General features: G+C 37.6%; 1 protein-coding gene across 1 annotated transcript; it reads left to right on the forward strand.

The window, feature by feature from the left end:
- Positions 1–1,386: 1,386 nt before the first annotated feature.
- On the forward strand, positions 1,387–12,977 carry TSPAN19 (tetraspanin 19). The gene is made up of 9 exons (XM_054188085.1): positions 1,387–1,432; positions 3,396–3,488; positions 3,584–3,656; positions 4,723–4,853; positions 5,835–5,909; positions 7,704–7,814; positions 10,235–10,378; positions 11,708–11,791; positions 12,903–12,977. Exons 2-9 carry the CDS (start codon positions 3,423–3,425, stop codon positions 12,975–12,977), a joined length of 759 nt encoding a protein of 252 aa, XP_054044060.1. The 5' UTR covers positions 1,387–1,432; positions 3,396–3,422.
- Positions 12,978–17,470: the final 4,493 nt, after the last annotated feature.

Raw genomic sequence — 17,470 nt, forward strand, 5'->3', positions numbered from 1 at the left:
TTTGGATATTAGTAAAAATTTCTTCACCAAAAGGGTTGTCAAGCATTAGAACAGGCTGCACAGGGAAGTGGTGGAGTTGCCATCCCTGGCGGGTATTTAAAAGCCAGGCAGACGTGGTGGTGAGGGGTATGTGTTCGTGGTGGTTTTGTCATTATTAGGTTGATGGCTGGACCCTAAAAGGTCCTTTCCAACCTAGGCAATTCTATGATTAGTTTTCAGAATAAATTGGAATCAGCCATTGGGGGGGGGGGGGGGGAGAAAATAATAAATGTAGGCCATAGACAAAGTCATATAGATGGGTTAAAATACTGTGGTTCTGCTTCCTCTATTCCAGGAGAACTCCAGGGGCGTGAAAAATGAAAACCTGCTCAACATCCCTTCTGCCTTCACAAGTCGGGGCCCCATCGTGGCATGGAAAAGCCAGTGGCCTGCTGGTGGCCCGTGGCTGTGGCCAGTGGCCAGCCCTGGGGGAAAGGGGAGGTTGGGCCTGGGGTGGCGAAACGGGCCGGGCCTGAGGGGCGCGGGTGCACCAGCTGCTGTGCACGGCCTGCCGCCTACGCGGCTGACTGGCAACAGAAAATAATAGTTCAAAAAAAAATAAAAACAACCACATACAAATTATTTGAGAGCCGGAGAAAATGTCCAGTTGGAGAAATAAAGACTCCACACAATTCAGTCTACAAAAAGTGATTCAGGGCAGGGAGGGTGCAGGCAATATTATTTTAGTGTGTAATGGTATTTGTATGTCCCTAACGTCTGATTAGGAATACCAAGGTGCAAAGACAGGTGTAATATAAAAATAAGAACTAAAAAGTAAAGACAGGTTTTACATAGAAAACGAGCCCTTTTGTGAGCAATAGGAAGGATCTACCAAGGATAGTAGGGTTTTTTCCCTGTCTCCTACCATCTTTAAAATAAACTGAGTACCTTTCTGAAAGACTTAACGGCAGTTTACATCAAGATACTGGATTCAAGGGCAACTGTTTAACATTTCCTCACTGGTGAGAGTAAGAGTGAGAGTGTGGATGAGTAAGACATTCAGATCTCGACAAAAACTCATCCACTTGAAATCACCCTGTGATGTCTCATACTTTCCAAAATCATGTAACTAGTGAACTTTCCCATGTGGTCAGTTTAAGAAAAAAGTCTTCAAGCACCGAGTTGAATGCGCACTTGGTACTTGTTTTGTAATACGAGTTACGCTGTGATCATGGTGACTGAAGACCACAGGCGTGGTGTCGTGCATTTAGCAAACAACTTTGACAATAAAAAAAGACTTTTCTGTAGGTCTTTCACCTGTAACCAGGAAGTTAGGGCTGATCAACAGAAGAAAACTGCTCTATTGTAAGGATGTGGTTAAGTTGGGCTTCAGGAAGAAATGCGTCATTATGAGACTGTGCCCTTTAAGGTAGGATGGAGATATTCAGAGCTGGTAAGGATTTTCTTGTGAAGCAACAATGTAATGTAAAATATATATAATTTTATAAAGATAATATTTCTATTTTCAGATAAATAAGATAAACTGTATTATTATTATTAAAATTGCTTGAAATAAAGCATTACGACCACCTAGTTATTACAACAGAAATATTGCAGATGCCAGTTTTCAAGTGAAATATGTAATCATTCAGGGTCTTTTACTAGAACAATGCATCACGCCAATCTTTTAGTACCTTCTGATTTTGAAAATTCTGATGAGGTTTAATTACTCTTAGTGAATCTTCTTCAGGGAAGGTGCAAAACCAGTTATTTAATCCAGTCCCTAAGGTTTACATGGTGCATTACAGACCCAAACGCATTGCAGAGCTTGTTTAAGAAGCTTATAGCTTTCTTCATTCTGCAATTCAGCAACTAAAGTTTTATAATCCAGACAATGAGGATCATGACAGGGCAGACAAAGCTTGTGTTTGCTGAATCTTTTCTTATAATCAACAAATTTGATACATATGTGACATATGCTTTGTATGTAAAATAAGTTTTTTTATATTTTTTGACCGCAGAAGCTTCAACTTTGTCATCTTTTTCTGTTTTGCAAATAACAGAAGACATAACTTCTTAGTGTAATCAATCAGCAGTAATTCTGACAGAAGGCAAGAAAATTCCTTTCAAACATGTCCCTTTGCATTAGAAAATACTTTCTGAAGAGTATGCTCGTGCTGGTTATGTTCATGCATCTATGCATGTTTGCGTGCCTGCCTGCTTTACACATGGGAAGCGTAGGACAACAGCAGTCGTCTGCCCGTGCAGAAACCATCTTCTGACGCTGCTCTTGGACTCCTTTTCAGCTTGTACCACAAAGCCAGGCAGACCAAAATGCCAGCGTATGTTTACAGAAGAGGCAAGACAAGTGAAAGGGAAGATGAGGTGGGGGACAAATGGATGAGTTTCACTGTGCAAAAATCTTGATAGGCCCGTAGGATGTGGTATCCAATAATGATAATAACAACAGTGATACATAAAAATTAAGTCTTGCATCAGAGCGTTTATAGTGCTAGAGGTCTTTCCTGCTGAAATGTGCTAATCTGCAATCAAAATGTGAATGCCTGGGTGACTTCACTGCAGTTCTATCAAGATTTGCAAGCGTTTGCAAGGGTGATACAGTTGATACTCAAATTCTAATGCACACTTTGTATTTCATGGGCTGTTGCTACGGGACGGGTCTCTGCTTGCCCTTCCCTTGACTGAGTGCCCACTTGCTATTGATGACTGATGAAGTGCATGTCTTGATTTAGTTTCATTTGAAAGGAATCCAACTTTTCACATCCTATTACATTCTGCAACAAAAAATGGAGGAAAAAAGTAAGTAGGGATGACTGGGAGATTCATTTCAAAAGGGTAAAGCATACTCCAGAGTTCAGGACAAGAGCGCTGGTAGCACTGTTTGACAGCATTCGTGGCTTTGCTAGAACTGCGTGCTAGATCACACTGAAATCATTAGGCTGTATCTGCTATTTTCAGCAAAAATTGAATCAGGTCATGCAGACAAAGGAGGGCTCATATCTGTGCTATGGTTCTCCCTCTTCATTTCAGCTGGTATCCTTAATAATTAGTAAACTGAGTGTATTGAAGAGCATAAGGACAAGTGTAAGACAGTCTATGTAACTCTTCCCATCTCTGTAATATAAATCTTCTTGCATACATGCTGCCTCCAAATGTCTCTAGTCATTAAGAAAAAAAAGCTAAAAAAAGAAATACATGTGTACAATATAACATTAGAGGCAATTGAGACCAGATACCATCTTGATGCTTCTGCTGTTCCTGCTATTTTTTGTTCAATGTATCAGGTGACTGTTTAAATTTATAAAACATTATCTGAAGAATATAAATCCTATTGTAATTCATAGGCTTAGTTATATCTGTTTCATATTGAACTGAATGTATGATTATATTTTCAGCTGTGATTCAAAACTGAAAACAGAAGAATGAAAATAAGACATAAAATACTAAACCAGAAGTACTACTTAAATGTCTTCAATGGATTTTTCTTGGTAAAACTTCTGGTTCCTTTTTCTCATTTAGCAGCTTCAAATTGATTTTTAAAAAATGTTTTGAATTAAAACAATAATCCTCCTTTTTTTCCCAGGCTCTGGGCCTTATGCTTTTGACATTTGGCCTGTGGCTTTCATGTGACAGAAACAATTTATTCAGTGTGTTATGTGAGTATGAACAGATTTTTTCTTTTATTTCAAATGATTGCAAGATAAATCAACAGAAACAGCTATAGAATTTTTTTTCACAAGGTGGCAGTATTGGTTTGAAATGCATAGGTTATTTTTTTCTGTTGTGTGTATTTTCCATCATTAGACAGTAAGATTATCAAAATAGGGAAAAATAATTATCAGTATGTATACAGTTTATGGATAATTATAGTGTATACAATTTATTTATTTCTCTTGGTGTACAGTCTATATATGAATCACTAAAATATAAATCAGCTCTATTGATCTTTTCTTTATATAATTTACCAGACTGCATTTGTCCTGCATTTGACAAGATTTTAGATCCTTTAGGTTGGTATTTGGGTGGAATGAACACAAGGTGGAGTCTGGGCCTCTTCATGTAGATATTCCTTTTTTCCAGAATATCTATCAAATTGTTTCACAGAGAAGTAAGTTTTGGGCCACTTCACAGCAGCTGTGTTCTTAAAGAGTTGTCTGCCTTGCCCGTGTCAAGCAGCATCAGTTCCCAACTGGTGAGGTGGGAACCATCCAATACAGTAATTCTGGGACGAAGCATTTGAGATGGAAGTGTGAAAACTCCCACTACTTTCTGTATCTATAGAAAAATGGTTAAAGTGGAAAGGGGAAAGTGGCCAGTCACAAAGAGGGCGGATAGCATTGAATCTGAGCCTGGATCTAATGAGAACTTTATCTATGTCCACATAGTATTTGTACACGTGCTACTAATTTCTGGCAAACAGAAAAATTCTGTAAACTTGTAATTGTTCTCTGATTTCATTGTGTGTGGTTCACATTGTTCAATTGAGTATGTTCTGTTTACATCTCATATGTTGTTACCATCCTCTGAATTTATAAAAATACATATTTTTCTTTCTGTGGCTGTAGATAACATAAGTAATAATAATGCCCTTTTATCATTCTACTGTTTCCATTCTTTCACTAATTGCATTACAAAGGTTTAATTGTTTTTCTGGAATAATTTTTTTAAGCAGAAGTCTCAAAAAATAAAGAGAAGTGATGCTATGAATGCCCTGTGTTACAGTTTCTTCAGGCGAAAACCAGCTAGTGGCATATATTTCTCATATGTTACTTGGAGTTGGATCTGTTATTGCTTTTACATCAGCCATGGGATTCCTTGGAATCGTTAAGGAAATCAAATGTCTACTAGTCACAGTAAGTGTGAATCAGACTCCAACTTTCTCGTAAAATGAAGAGTTCTGTGTGCATGAAAGCTGTGATCCTGTCTTGATGTTGATAGCTGCAGTATAGCTACAATACCAAAACAGAGACTGTGATTAAAAAGCTGTTAGCTATGTAGACCTACCTGTATGCTCCGTATTTATATACGTTTCCTGCTTTTTAACAGAAGAACACTTTGGTTTATGAAAAATTACACTGTATCTACACATTCTTATGATCACTTTGGTTACATTTTTTCCTTTGTCTGTTGTTTATTGTCATCCTTTTTGAGCAGTCTGTGTTAGATTTCGTGAAGGCTGAAGCAGAGAACTGTTCTACTGGTTCATTTTTTAATATCAATAGGCACAGCAAGTGAGAGGAACCCCGGTGCTGTAACCAGCAACCTTGTTCCTTCTTCCTTCCTGCTACTGCCCTAGGCATGTAGGTTTTGCCTCACAATTTATTAAATGATGAAAGAGAAAGAGGTGTCTCATTTCCAACTTACATGGAAATATCTAGTATCACATTATCGAGATACTGAAATTGAAATTTGGTCTTCCTGACAATGAAAAAAAATCAACTATCTTTTTGTTTTGCTTGTGCGCCTCATAGCTCAAAGAAGTCCCTGACTAGGTGTGAGACTTAGGTACCATGATAATTCAAACAGGAAATAATGAAATAAGAGTTTTCTTCAGTGGAGCACAGCTGCTTTACAACAGCTTTTGCTTTCCTCTTCCAAGAAAGTTATGGCTTTGTCTTTAAGCCCAAAACAATGAGTCGTGCTTTGCCTGAAGCCTGCCTCTTAGACTATGATGTCATTTTCTGAGCATTTCCAGCCAAAAATATTTCTTATTTTTGTTGGAATGACTCTAAATAATAGTCATGAAGGATTATACATGAGTTTCTGGATTTTTTTTATTGCATTGCTCACGTGTTCGATATTATGTTTATGTATAATTTTGAGTGTTTTTTCAGTATGTGAGTTTTCAGATCCTCGTGTTTGTTACCCAGATGGCAATATCAGTGCTGATATTCATAAAGAAAGAAGAGGTAAGTAAATAAATTATGGAGACTACTGATAATTTCAAAATAGTTTCTTGCAATTAGTAAAAAAAAAATTGTAATAGTCAGTTCTTACTGTATGCTGTATCATCATTTATTTGAACTTCAGTATTCTACTTATCGACCAGGCATAGCAGATGTGGAAAACTTAATTTGAGGAACTCCGCATGGTTCAATAGTTGTAAAGGAGAGTGCATGGAAATATTCCAGTTTCTCCTGTGCAACAAAACATACTCTTCCTGTTCAGGAATGTGGAATCAACAGTGTAAGGGACAGCTTTATTCCTTTCTGAGGGGTGACCCAGAAATTTCCTCTTTTCTGGACATCAGCAGAGGTAGGAGAAAGCATTAGATGCTAACCTGTGTCTGCTACCAGGTGATAACAGTAGTCCACTATGCAATTGCTAGTAGGAGGCATTGGTATCATGGCATGCAAAGTATGCTAATGGATTAATATTTTTATTGTTTGAGCCTGTATTTTAGGTCCAAGTAGAGATCCAATATAAGGAATATGTGTCTTTGCTTTTAACAACAGGAAACAACAATAAATACCAACATCGCTAGTAACTGTACTGCTTTGAAACTTTATCCAGTCATTTATTTTTCTACATATAGCAACTCCAATAACTTGAGCATTCCTCACAGTGTGATATGGAAGGTAGTCTGTACGGAACCCATACTGGTCTGGCCACTTCTATATTCCATAATTTCAAAATCTATGGTTTGAGAAAACCTCCCGTTACTCTGGTCTCCTAAGGTTCATACAGTTCTCCAAATCCTGCTGATATTCCAACAGGGTACAGCACAAATTAATTAGTTTTACTGCATCAAAGTGAATCCGTATCATCAAGATTTCTTCATTAAATGTTAATTTATAATTATAGAGTCCTGCCTGTTTCGTATGATGGTTTTACATATTGAAAGATTTGAACTGTCAGGAATTATGCATTCTGGATTCAGTTATTTGGGCTAGGAAAACTGATTGAAAGATTGCATTTAAATTTTTTTTTTATCAACTGTAGTTGCACTTAATTGAGTATTGCTGAAGTATAATAAATGATGGTAGCATCATCTTTCACTGTACAAGCTTTTGAGTTTTGTTTTTAGGATGGCTGTAGCAAGGGGAATGAAGCCTCATTTATTTGTCGTTTTGTAATGCAACCTCTCAGTGGCCTAGGAGTTCTCTGCCTGTATTCCCTGCTACGCTCTCTATAATCACACTCTTTGCGATCAGCTTGTCCGTTTCAATTACTGTTGAAGGTGTATTTTTACAGTTTCTGCCCAGATGCCTAATCTAGGGCCAATATGAGCTGCTAACTCCCCCAGCCCAAAGCAATACATGTCCTGGCCAGATTGTCTGATGCTCACACAAGTTTGTGTCACATTATGTGTAGAATCAATTTTGGTTTTATGCTTATTATTATATGGTAGTGTGCATATTACAAATAATTACGAGAGGAAGAATTTTGTATTTCACAACAGATCAGATGCATCTATACTATGTTCCCTGGCTCTTCTGTCTCCATTTGGGCTAATCACCTTGTGTCTGCCTGTGCTATGTATGTGATTTGGGTACTTCATTTATCTTCCCCTTTTTTTTTCAACTTTCACTTTAGTGCTTTGGCTATGACATGGCTTAGATCATATTTGGCAAACTGATTAGAATGCTGCTTGCAAGTAACCTTGAAGAAACCTGAATATCAATAAAAGATCAAGGATTGTACCATCCATCTACACTCATATCAATATGCGTATACCAAATGCTATAAATATTTACGAACAGGTCCACAATCAATGGAACAACAGGATTGATGAAGTTATTTCTGAATATGGGAATGAGAGTCTGGCTGAGCAGGAACCTGTTTGGAACGTTCTGAATGCTGTGCAGCACAATGTAAGGAAAAAAATCACAAAATATCACCCCCAAAAATACTGCATCAACCAAAAAATGTGTATACCAATCAGAACTTGCTTTAAAAAAACAACACTTTTTGTAAAGGATTAATTTTTCAAGATCCACTGCTAAAATCTGATATGGGTGAGCAGATTCCTTGCTGTTATATGGATTATTATGGATGAAATTAGGTTTTTGAAGGACTTTTGCGTGTAGGAACAGACAGTTCTGGTCACTGAAGTTTACTACAGCTGAAAAATATGAGGGGTTTCCTAATATTTTCGACAGTGCTAAATACCATAAAACACTTGGTCTGCTTAGCTGTCAAGACTAACCTGGACCACGGACAAGCAGAGATGCTGTAAGGTCAAAGCAGAGCTCCTACTGTGAGAGCATTTGAATACATATTGCACTGAGACTCTCTCAGAAATAATGCTTAAAGCCTCAGATAAGCTTGCAAATAAATACTTTCAGCACACATACTTAATTATTAATCTTTTTTTTTTTTTTGGTGGCCTGGCAGCATCTTATTTGTTTCCTCTTTCAGAAAAGTCCTTTAAAGCATTTGTATGAGAGCAATAATTTTAGAAGTTGTTAGAAATGTTTTTGACCAGTGGTCTGCTATCCACCCTTCAGATTAATTCTGCATCATGGACTTTTAATTACAAACACTATAGCTTAACAGTTTAATATGGTTTGATATGCATGCTTCTATAGGCCAGCTGCGAGTCCCTTAATGTGACTTCTTGCAGAGGTGAGTTCTTCGTAAATGTTGAAGATAATTTATGATTCCAGATAACTCACAGAGCATATATGTCTAGACTTAAGATTACAAATGCATTTGTAATGTATATTTAAAATCTGTTCTTTGAAAATCCAGTCTTCTCTCATTGTATTCATGATTTCTCTAGTGATTAATGGTGACCCCATTATGTCAACAGTGCAGCTAGGCTATGTGCTGGTGTGCTTGAGATCAGTTTTATCGAACTGTTGTGGGAGCACAGGTTTCAGTAAAGTTACCTACCCACCACCTACCTTGGTGGGCATGTTTAAATTGTGGCAGATCTCAAAATCCTATGGATATTTTGCTGTTGGTATCTAAGACAGATAAAATGATATTAAATCTGCCCAGGTGAACTGGAATCACTCTTTTGAATGAAATACTGCCACCCCCAAATCTTGTGTTACATGCTTCCTCCCGCTCTTTACAATATCATTGGTGCCTGCCATGGGAAAAATAAAAAGATCGCAAACATTATTAGAGAAAAACTATATTTTTATATATTCTTGGTAATATTTAACATACTGCTTAAAGCTGGTGATTTTTTTAACTGAGCTTACAGAGTTGTTGAAATTTAGTGGTTTTACAGAGAAAGAACATTTTTGGCTAAGTTATTAAAAATTGGAAGCAATATACTTCGGATTAACTCTTCAAAACATCAAAATGAAATGCTTGGGTTTAGCATCTCTAAGCTAAAATATGGCGGGCTTTTCATTCCACAAAACAATTCAAACATTTCTGAAGTTGCATCCTCATTCAGAATGAAAAACTGCTGGAATTTCTTACATGACAAGACTTCCATTCTCCAAGCTCTTTGATTGTTTGGTTTGGTTTTGTGTTACTGATATTGAAATAGATTAATGGGAACAACTAGCTGAAAATCCAGTTGAACAGGGTGCAGTAATTGCTTTGTGCTTCAACTTTGAGGTATGTGTTCACAAGGGATCAGTTGCTGCTAAAACACAAGTTGGAGTAGGGAGACTTTCTAAAGATCTCTTGCTAAGACAGGAGAATTTTTGCAAATACAACATTAGAAGCAACAAAGCAGTTTTCAAAATTGGTCCTTATTTAAGTTTCTAGATGAGAGTAAAACAGAGTGTTTGTGGTTTTATTTTTATTTATTATAATATTTTTTATAAAATCTGTCCCTGTTTACTACATTCATTATGAAACAACATTCATTACGTTGTTTCAAATAACATATAGTTTTCTTTCTTCTTTTTGTTGTACTTCACAGTGAGCACGCCCTTAATATAGCTTACTGCCTACACACAATTTCTACACTGAAATTACTTTGGAAGGTTAAGGGTGATTGTCAAAGTGTTTTCCTTTGATCTGAGTTTGTAATTTTTTTTTCTTTTTTTCTATTTACGTGTGTTCTAGAATAATGTACAGTCTAAAAGAAAGTTCCTGTCAAAAGATATTTTACGATCATATTGTTCTTAAATCTGTACTATCGAGTACATATCATGGGAAATGATACATAAGGGTGAGTCATCCCCTGCAGAAACCTCTCTCTACTGAATACAGAGAGAAACTGTCTAGCTAATGTAACCAACTAATAGTTGGAGTGGAAATTCCTCTGTGTGACAGTCTTTATAGATGTTGGAGTTACCAAGTTACAGGATTTCTATTGTAGATGGAATGCTGTGGAAGATACAATGTTACACAGTGGGAATGGAATAAAAACAAGGAAAATAGTACTCAGATTCCATGTTCATGCACAAAATCCAGTCTGAAGAAATGGTTTTGTGATGTCCCAAGGAATTCCACATACAGTATGGTAAGAAATAAAAAACTTGTCTTGAAGAATGTAACTTTTGCTACTAAACGGACTTTGGAAAAAGTACGCAAAACTTGTTTTACACCAAGACTTCACTTACAAATGCCAAAGTATTAATAATATTCATTGCTTTGTCTTTGGTTCTCTCTGAAGCCTTGATTTTTACTCATTAGGTGTCAGTCATGTAGGCAGTTCTAAATTAAGGATAATTCAAGAAACAGGAGGTGTGCCTATCATAGATCAATATCACAGGGACATTTAGTAGTGGTTTAAGTAGTAAGCATCTTGGCATTCAGAAGTCCATGCTGTGCAAATCAATGATGACAATGGAAAGTGACAGTATATAAAAAATACCCAGTACATTTTCCACTTGTATTTACTATTCATTACTTACAGAACGTCAGCAATGTCTCCATCTATTTGTATTAACTGTTTCCAGAGCATCTCCAGTACTTTACAGGGTAAGAGGAATAAGCAAGGCATTGAAATATGAGATGTGTTTCCCACGACCAGTTCATGTTAGCATTTACATGTCTTAATATCAAGGCACCGGTTTGCATAGGACCATCAGATATCATCACCTGATAATACAAAACTGGAGCAAAGTGATACATACTATTCTTTTCTATAAACCCTCCAGTGTTAATAGGACTATCCAATGAGAACAAGAATTCAATGGGCAAAGGTTGTTTCCTGACAATGCAGGACAGTAAATAACAGAAAGGATGTTGTCAAATGACATCTGCTATTGTATTCCTTTGCTCATCAGTTTTGAATTGTTCCCTGTTTCTACAAAGCCTGGTCATTATTAAAAGATTACTTCAAAGTACAGAAAGCATTTATTTATATGTTCTATTATATTTATAGCTATTTTAAGCTATGTAATAATTTATAATTTATTTTAAAAAGCAATATAATAAGCATAGGCTGTAATCTGGAAAATATGCACATCCATTTCAGGATGCATAATGTATGAGAATCAGTGAAAACTTGAAAATATTCTTTCAAGCATTTACTTGTAATTTCTCAGTTTTACTCACAGAAAAGCAAATTCCTTTTTGATTAAGTCACAAGCTCTGGAACATTTTCATACAAAATATCAGATTTTCTTAAGAACAATCTGTTTAGTTCAGATAATTTAAAAAATGTTATAGCTAACTCCCCACAGTACACATTATTGATGTATTTGCTTTCTGGCAAGTAAATATCAGAATCCATCATAACATGCAGAAAATTCTATGTTTTTAAAGTATGTTCTTATAAAGATGCAATATGAATTCAAAAGTTTAAATGATTTTTCTTGAAATCTGTTCATCTGTACTTGCTTAGGGATGTGAAGAATATTTAAATACATGGTTTGAAAACAATGTTTTGATCTTAACTGCAATTACTATCAGCCTGCTAATTACACAGGTAAGAGTACTTTTAAGCAAAAAAACACAAAATATTGATATTCTGCTGGGGGTAAAAATCGATTCAGTACCATTTGTCTTTGGCACACTCTCCGAAATTTTGTAAAGCTTTCCATCAATTTTAATTAGAAATAAGATCAAGCACTGTTCACCAAAAACCTCCTGTATATTCAACTACCGTCACAGATGTTGGTGTCTAAAGTTTGTTGAATGAAATGTTTGACCTGACTTGTGAAAGTAAACATCATTGTGAGGACAGGAAGAAGTTAAAGAGAATGTAAAATCTGTGGAGCAAATGACCTCTTTTGTCCAATACTTGGACAGAACCTAGTCCATGAATCTGCTAAATCAAACAATACAAAATCATGAAACCTCTCCCCCCGCATATCTATGAGAAAATTTTATTGTGTAAAAAGGACTAAAGCTTTAAATATCAAAACAAAATCATATGAATAATGGCAACAAGAATTGATTGTCCACTCCACAGACACCTTGAAGGTTGAGTGCCATGAAGCAGGCAGAAGGATTTTTGATAATATATAATGGATATAATCATGAGGTTGAAAATTAGATTAGTTCATTTTTACTCAAAGAATTAAAAATATGACCTATTTTACTTCTTCCATATGTAGTAGCTTCCCATAGACATGTGTAGTAAAAACATTCCGGCTATGGAGTGGACCAGATCAGTTGTGAAAATGTTTTTTATTCATACTCACATAATCCTCAGTAGCATGGCACATGAATGTCTCATGATTTTCAATGTACTATCATTGACATCTTCTTGTCAGGTGAGAAAGAGCTATTATCCCCATTCAAGAGGTGAAGACCAAGATTCATAGGGCACTGAACCACTTAACACTTAACTGAATTATGTGCCACTTGAAATAGATTTCAAGACACTTCTGTGGATGTGGGCCTAAGTGGCTTACTAGAGGTCACACAGCAAGCCTGTGGCAGAACAGTATTCAGCTTGTAACTTCAGGCACATGTCCTGATCATTCTCCTTTATATCCTGCATAGGAGCCAGGTTAACAGTCAGATTGGCTTAGTCGTGACTGAGTATCAACACTTGCTTTGTTGTTTTTAATTCACTCTTTTTCCTTTCTCAGATATTTTTGATCACACTAACTGGTCAGCTATTTAGAAACACCAAAAAGAATAACATTTGGCCAAATGAATCATAAACTATTCTGAGCATTGCTGTGGTGCAAGAATCATCTGATCCATGCCTGTAACAGTCAACGAAATCACTTCCAGTAAAATTTGGATTGAGCTCTACATACTGTAATCACTAGGATATTAACATTTGGGCTTTAATATGTTTGTTTAGTATTCATGGCTATGGATATGGCAATATGCTACAAGACGATGTGGGTTAAAGCTGTTTACTAGCTGGTTCATAAAACTTCTTGACAAGCTGAATATTAGTTTCCTGAATCTCCGGAACAACTTGTTCAGAGTGTTATAAATAGTACTGTATAGTATCCCACACTTTAAAACAGAAGGAACCCTTTACCGGATTCAGTGGAGAAACACATTTACTAAACCTTGCTGATACTTCTTTAGGCTTTTACCTTTCCTTCCAATCTTTCTCTGTTTTGTCCTTGTCTGTTGAGCAATTTAATCTCCAAAAATGATGTGTTGTATATATTGGACTCTTATTCAGCACTTTTCCAAGAAGTGTTGTAGCAGACATCTTTCATTCTTGCTGAATGGCTCTTACCATTCATTCAACCAAATGGCTTCAGTGTTTTACATGGAGTAAGCTTGAAACCCTAAACCATTCTTTGTTCTCTGAGCAGTGAGGTAACCTGGCATATCTTGAGGCAAACTGAGGAAGGCACGGTATTACAAGTGCAGGTGGTAGCACTGTTAATTATTTTTTGCCTAAAACTTCCCATTTCAGTAATTCATCTTCTGATACTTATAAATTTGCTAAGTCTTATTTATTTAGTCTAAAAAATTTCCACTTCAAGTGCCTCCCACAGGCTGAATTTCTTATTTATAGAGAGCTTCAAATCCGAGAAATGTGCCAATTCAGAAGTGAATGGCGTGCTTGGAACAGAATCTGAATTACAAACTTGTATTTTTTGGTCGGCCACCAGCAAAGATCTAAGGAACACAGCAATGAAGTCTCTCACCCCACTCAAATGTTTATCTGCGTTAAGAATGGCAGATACCTGTTACGTTGATTTCTGTGATAGATTAAGAGGTTTTAATCCTGTTATTGATGTAATTCAGTCTGATAATACAGTTTGAGGAGGATATTAAATAATAATAAATAAATAAACAACAGGGGTTTTTTTTAGTAATCTTCATTTTGCAATTTATAGAGTACTTCAGAAAATAAGGATCAAGAACCTGAACTTTAGTTTATAAATAACATTCTAAGATATAAAGATAACCTAACTTCACTGAAACAAACATTAACTTTTAAAATCCCAACAATCTGGTAAAACAGCAGAAGCTACTTTTTCATTAGACAGTAGATCCATTTCATTGAATAGGTCTGTGACGCAGAGCAAGATAGAACAAATATTTCTCACTTGCTTCTTTCCATGCATCTAATATTTAACGTGGAAACTATATACAGAATTGTAGAACTACACAGTAACATAGGTTCAAATGGACATCTGAGAACCACTTAGTCCAATCCCCTGTTGTTCAAGGCTGTGTCCACGTTGAGTGTTGAATATCTCCAGGGATGGAGATTCCACAGTCTCTGTAGGTAACCTGTCCCAGTGTTTGACCACCCTCACAGTGAAGATCTTTTTCCTTACGTCTGACTGTAACTTCCCATGTCACAGTGCCCTTTGTCTCTCGAACTACCACTGTGTACCTCTGAGAGTGCTGGCTCCATGTTTTCTACTCCTCCTTAATATGTAGTGGAAGCCAGCATTAAGATCTCCCCTTAGGCTTCTCTCTTGCAACTAGAGTAAACCCAGTTCTCTCAGCCTCCCCTCTTATGTCATGTGCTCTGAACCACTAATGATTTTGGGATTCCTCTGCTGGAACTGCTTTCAGATGCCAGTGTCTTTCTAGTACTAGGGAGCACAGGACTGGATGCAATACTTGAGTAATTCTCACAAGAGGAAAAGAATCATTTCCCTCAGCTTGCTGACTGACCCGCTAATGCAGCCCAGGATGCAGTTGGCCTTCTCTGTGGTGAGGGCATACTCCTGACTCATGTTCAGTTTGTTTTCTAGCAGGAGCCCCAGGTCCTTTCTGCAAATGTGCTTTCTCTTCATTTGGCCCCCATACTGCTGCGTGGGTTTATTTCATCCCAGATGTCTTTATTGAATATCTTGAGTTCCCTTTCAGCCCATTTCTTCAGCTTGTCAGGGTCCCTCTGAATAGCAGCTCTGTCCTTCAGATTATTCCCTGTTCTTCCTACAAGTTGCTATCATTTGCAGAGCTGTTGAAGGTGCAGTTCATCCCATCATTCAGGTCATTAACAGAATTGCCCCTAGTCTTGATCCTTGAGGGGTGACATAATTAACCAGCCACCACTTCAGCTTTATGCTACTGGTCACAACCCTTTGAGCCAATTTTCCTCCCAATAGTCCTCTTATCCTGTCCATGTATCACCACTTTGGCTGTAAAGATATTATGAGAGACCATGCCAAAGGCCTTCTTAAGGTACTTAGTCGTCATTACTCTTTCAACTCCTACTAACCCAGTCATCTCATCATAGAAGGTAATCAAGCATGGTTAGACATGATTTGCCCTTGTCAAAGCCAAGCTGGCTGTTCCCAATGACTAGAGTTCTTCATGTGCTTGGAAAGAGTTTCTAGGAGGATTTGTCCCATAATATTCCAAGAGTGTAAGGTGAGGCTGACCACCCTGTAGTTCCCCATACACTCCTTCTTGTCCTTGTTGAAGATGGGTGTGGTGTGGTGTTTGTTTCTCTGCAGCTATCAGGGATGTCCCCCAAACACCGTAATCTTTTGAAGACCATAGATGGTGTCTACTCAGTGATATCAAACAGGTCCATAGACTTACGAACATCCAACTTGTTGAAGCACTCTAGCCTCCTGTACCATGCATTATTCTTCCCACCCTCAAGACCTTCCTGCTAGGCTCAAGGACCTGAGATGCCTGAGAAGAAACATTGCCTGTATATAGAGTACCTCAGCTTTTCCATGTCCTTTATCACTAGATCACCTACCCCATTGAGCAATGGGTCCACATTTTATTTAGACTTAATTTTGCTGCCCCTCTCCTTACAGAAGCCTTTCTTGTCACTGTTAACATCCCTTAATAGTTTCAACTCCAGCTGAACGCTGGCTTTCCTGCATCGATCCCTGCATGCTTGGGCAGTACCTCTCTTTTCCTCCTGGGTTGCCCATTGCCGCTTCCACCTTCTGTATACTTCCTTTTTGTGTTGGAGATCACTGACCAGTTATCCCAGTTTTTTGCTTGAGACCAGTTAACCATTGTCCATACTAGGCTTCTGCCATGCTTGCTCAACTTCCTGCACATCAGCATGGATAGTTCTTGCACTCTGAGGAGGTCATCCTAGCAAATCAGGCAGCTCTTTGGGGCCCCTTTGCTCTTCATGGTAGTCTTACACATGATCCTGCCAAGCAGATACATGAGCAATCAGTTGCTCACTTATTTTAGGATTTTGAAGTCCACAGTCTCATGATTGTTGCAGATGAGACCCTTGATCTTTGCATTTCCAACCAGTTCTTCCTTGTTTGTGAGTAACAGAACCAGCAGATCATACCCTTTAGCTGGATTGTTGATCACCTGCATTGACCCAGTATCATCAACACATACCAGAAATCTCCTGGCTTGCTTGCGCCAAGCCATATTGCCCTTCTGGCAGATGTCAGGTGGTTCCCCTTAAGTGCAGGTCCGTCAGTCATGAGGCTTTCTCCTCCAGCTGCCTAAAGAAGACTTTGCGGACTTCACCTTCTTGATCAGGAAGTCTCTGGTAGATGCCTACTATGACATCACCTGCATTGGTTTGTCCTCTAATCCTTGCCCATAAACCCTCAACTGTCTCGTCAGCCCTTTGAAGGCAAAGCTCTGTGCATTCTTCCTGAGATACCAAGTCAAGTTGGCAGGGGAGTGTCCCCTTCCCTCCAAGAGCTACATTTTCAGAAATACTGAGTACTTCAGTCAGTGTGAAGTAGCTTCTGCAGATATACAAATACTTCTATTCAGTCCACGTGGGATGGTTCTTCACTAGTCTAGTGCAGTAAATTGCATCCAAATCTAACAAACACGTATTAATTTTTCACTGGTTTGGTACACTTAAAATAAGTACTTAAGCACTTCCCCTGTTCTGGAAGGATATTAAGGATGGGTTTACTGGGTAAATGCAGACATGTGAAAGCTGGACAAGTATTCTAGCGCATGTGGAGAGTAAGGTGCTCCTTTAGAGTAATTCATCCTACTTTTCCTAGGTAGGTATTGCAGAATGTCACCCTCTAGAAATGCCTTTATTTTTCAGGTTTGAGTGGGAGCCTAGTTGCATTAGCTTGGTTTCTACAACTTGAAATGGTTAACACTAGATTAATTGGATCCCACATTAATGTTGTGTAATCAAGAATTCAAAAGGTCCCAAATAAAGTCACATATGAAATCTGAATTTGTTCCTAATGTGTCTGTATTATAAAATGGTTGTCGGCTATGTGCTCACATACTGGCTTTCCACAGCAGGCTTAAA

The sequence above is a fragment of the Rissa tridactyla genome, chromosome 1, assembly GCF_028500815.1.
Source record: "Rissa tridactyla isolate bRisTri1 chromosome 1, bRisTri1.patW.cur.20221130, whole genome shotgun sequence".
NCBI classification, from domain to species: domain Eukaryota; kingdom Metazoa; phylum Chordata; class Aves; order Charadriiformes; family Laridae; genus Rissa; species Rissa tridactyla.

Excerpts from the sequence above, each read along its gene's own strand:
- TSPAN19 (XM_054188085.1), top strand. The coding sequence starts at position 3,423 with ATGAAAATAAGACATAAAATACTAAACCAGAAGTACTACTTAAATGTC. Across the intron at positions 3,489-3,583 it reads TCTTCAATGGATTTTTCTTG|GCTCTGGGCCTTATGCTTTT; the intron begins GTAAAACTTCTG and ends TTTTTTTCCCAG. Across the intron at positions 4,854-5,834 it reads TCAAATGTCTACTAGTCACA|TATGTGAGTTTTCAGATCCT; the intron begins GTAAGTGTGAAT and ends GTGTTTTTTCAG.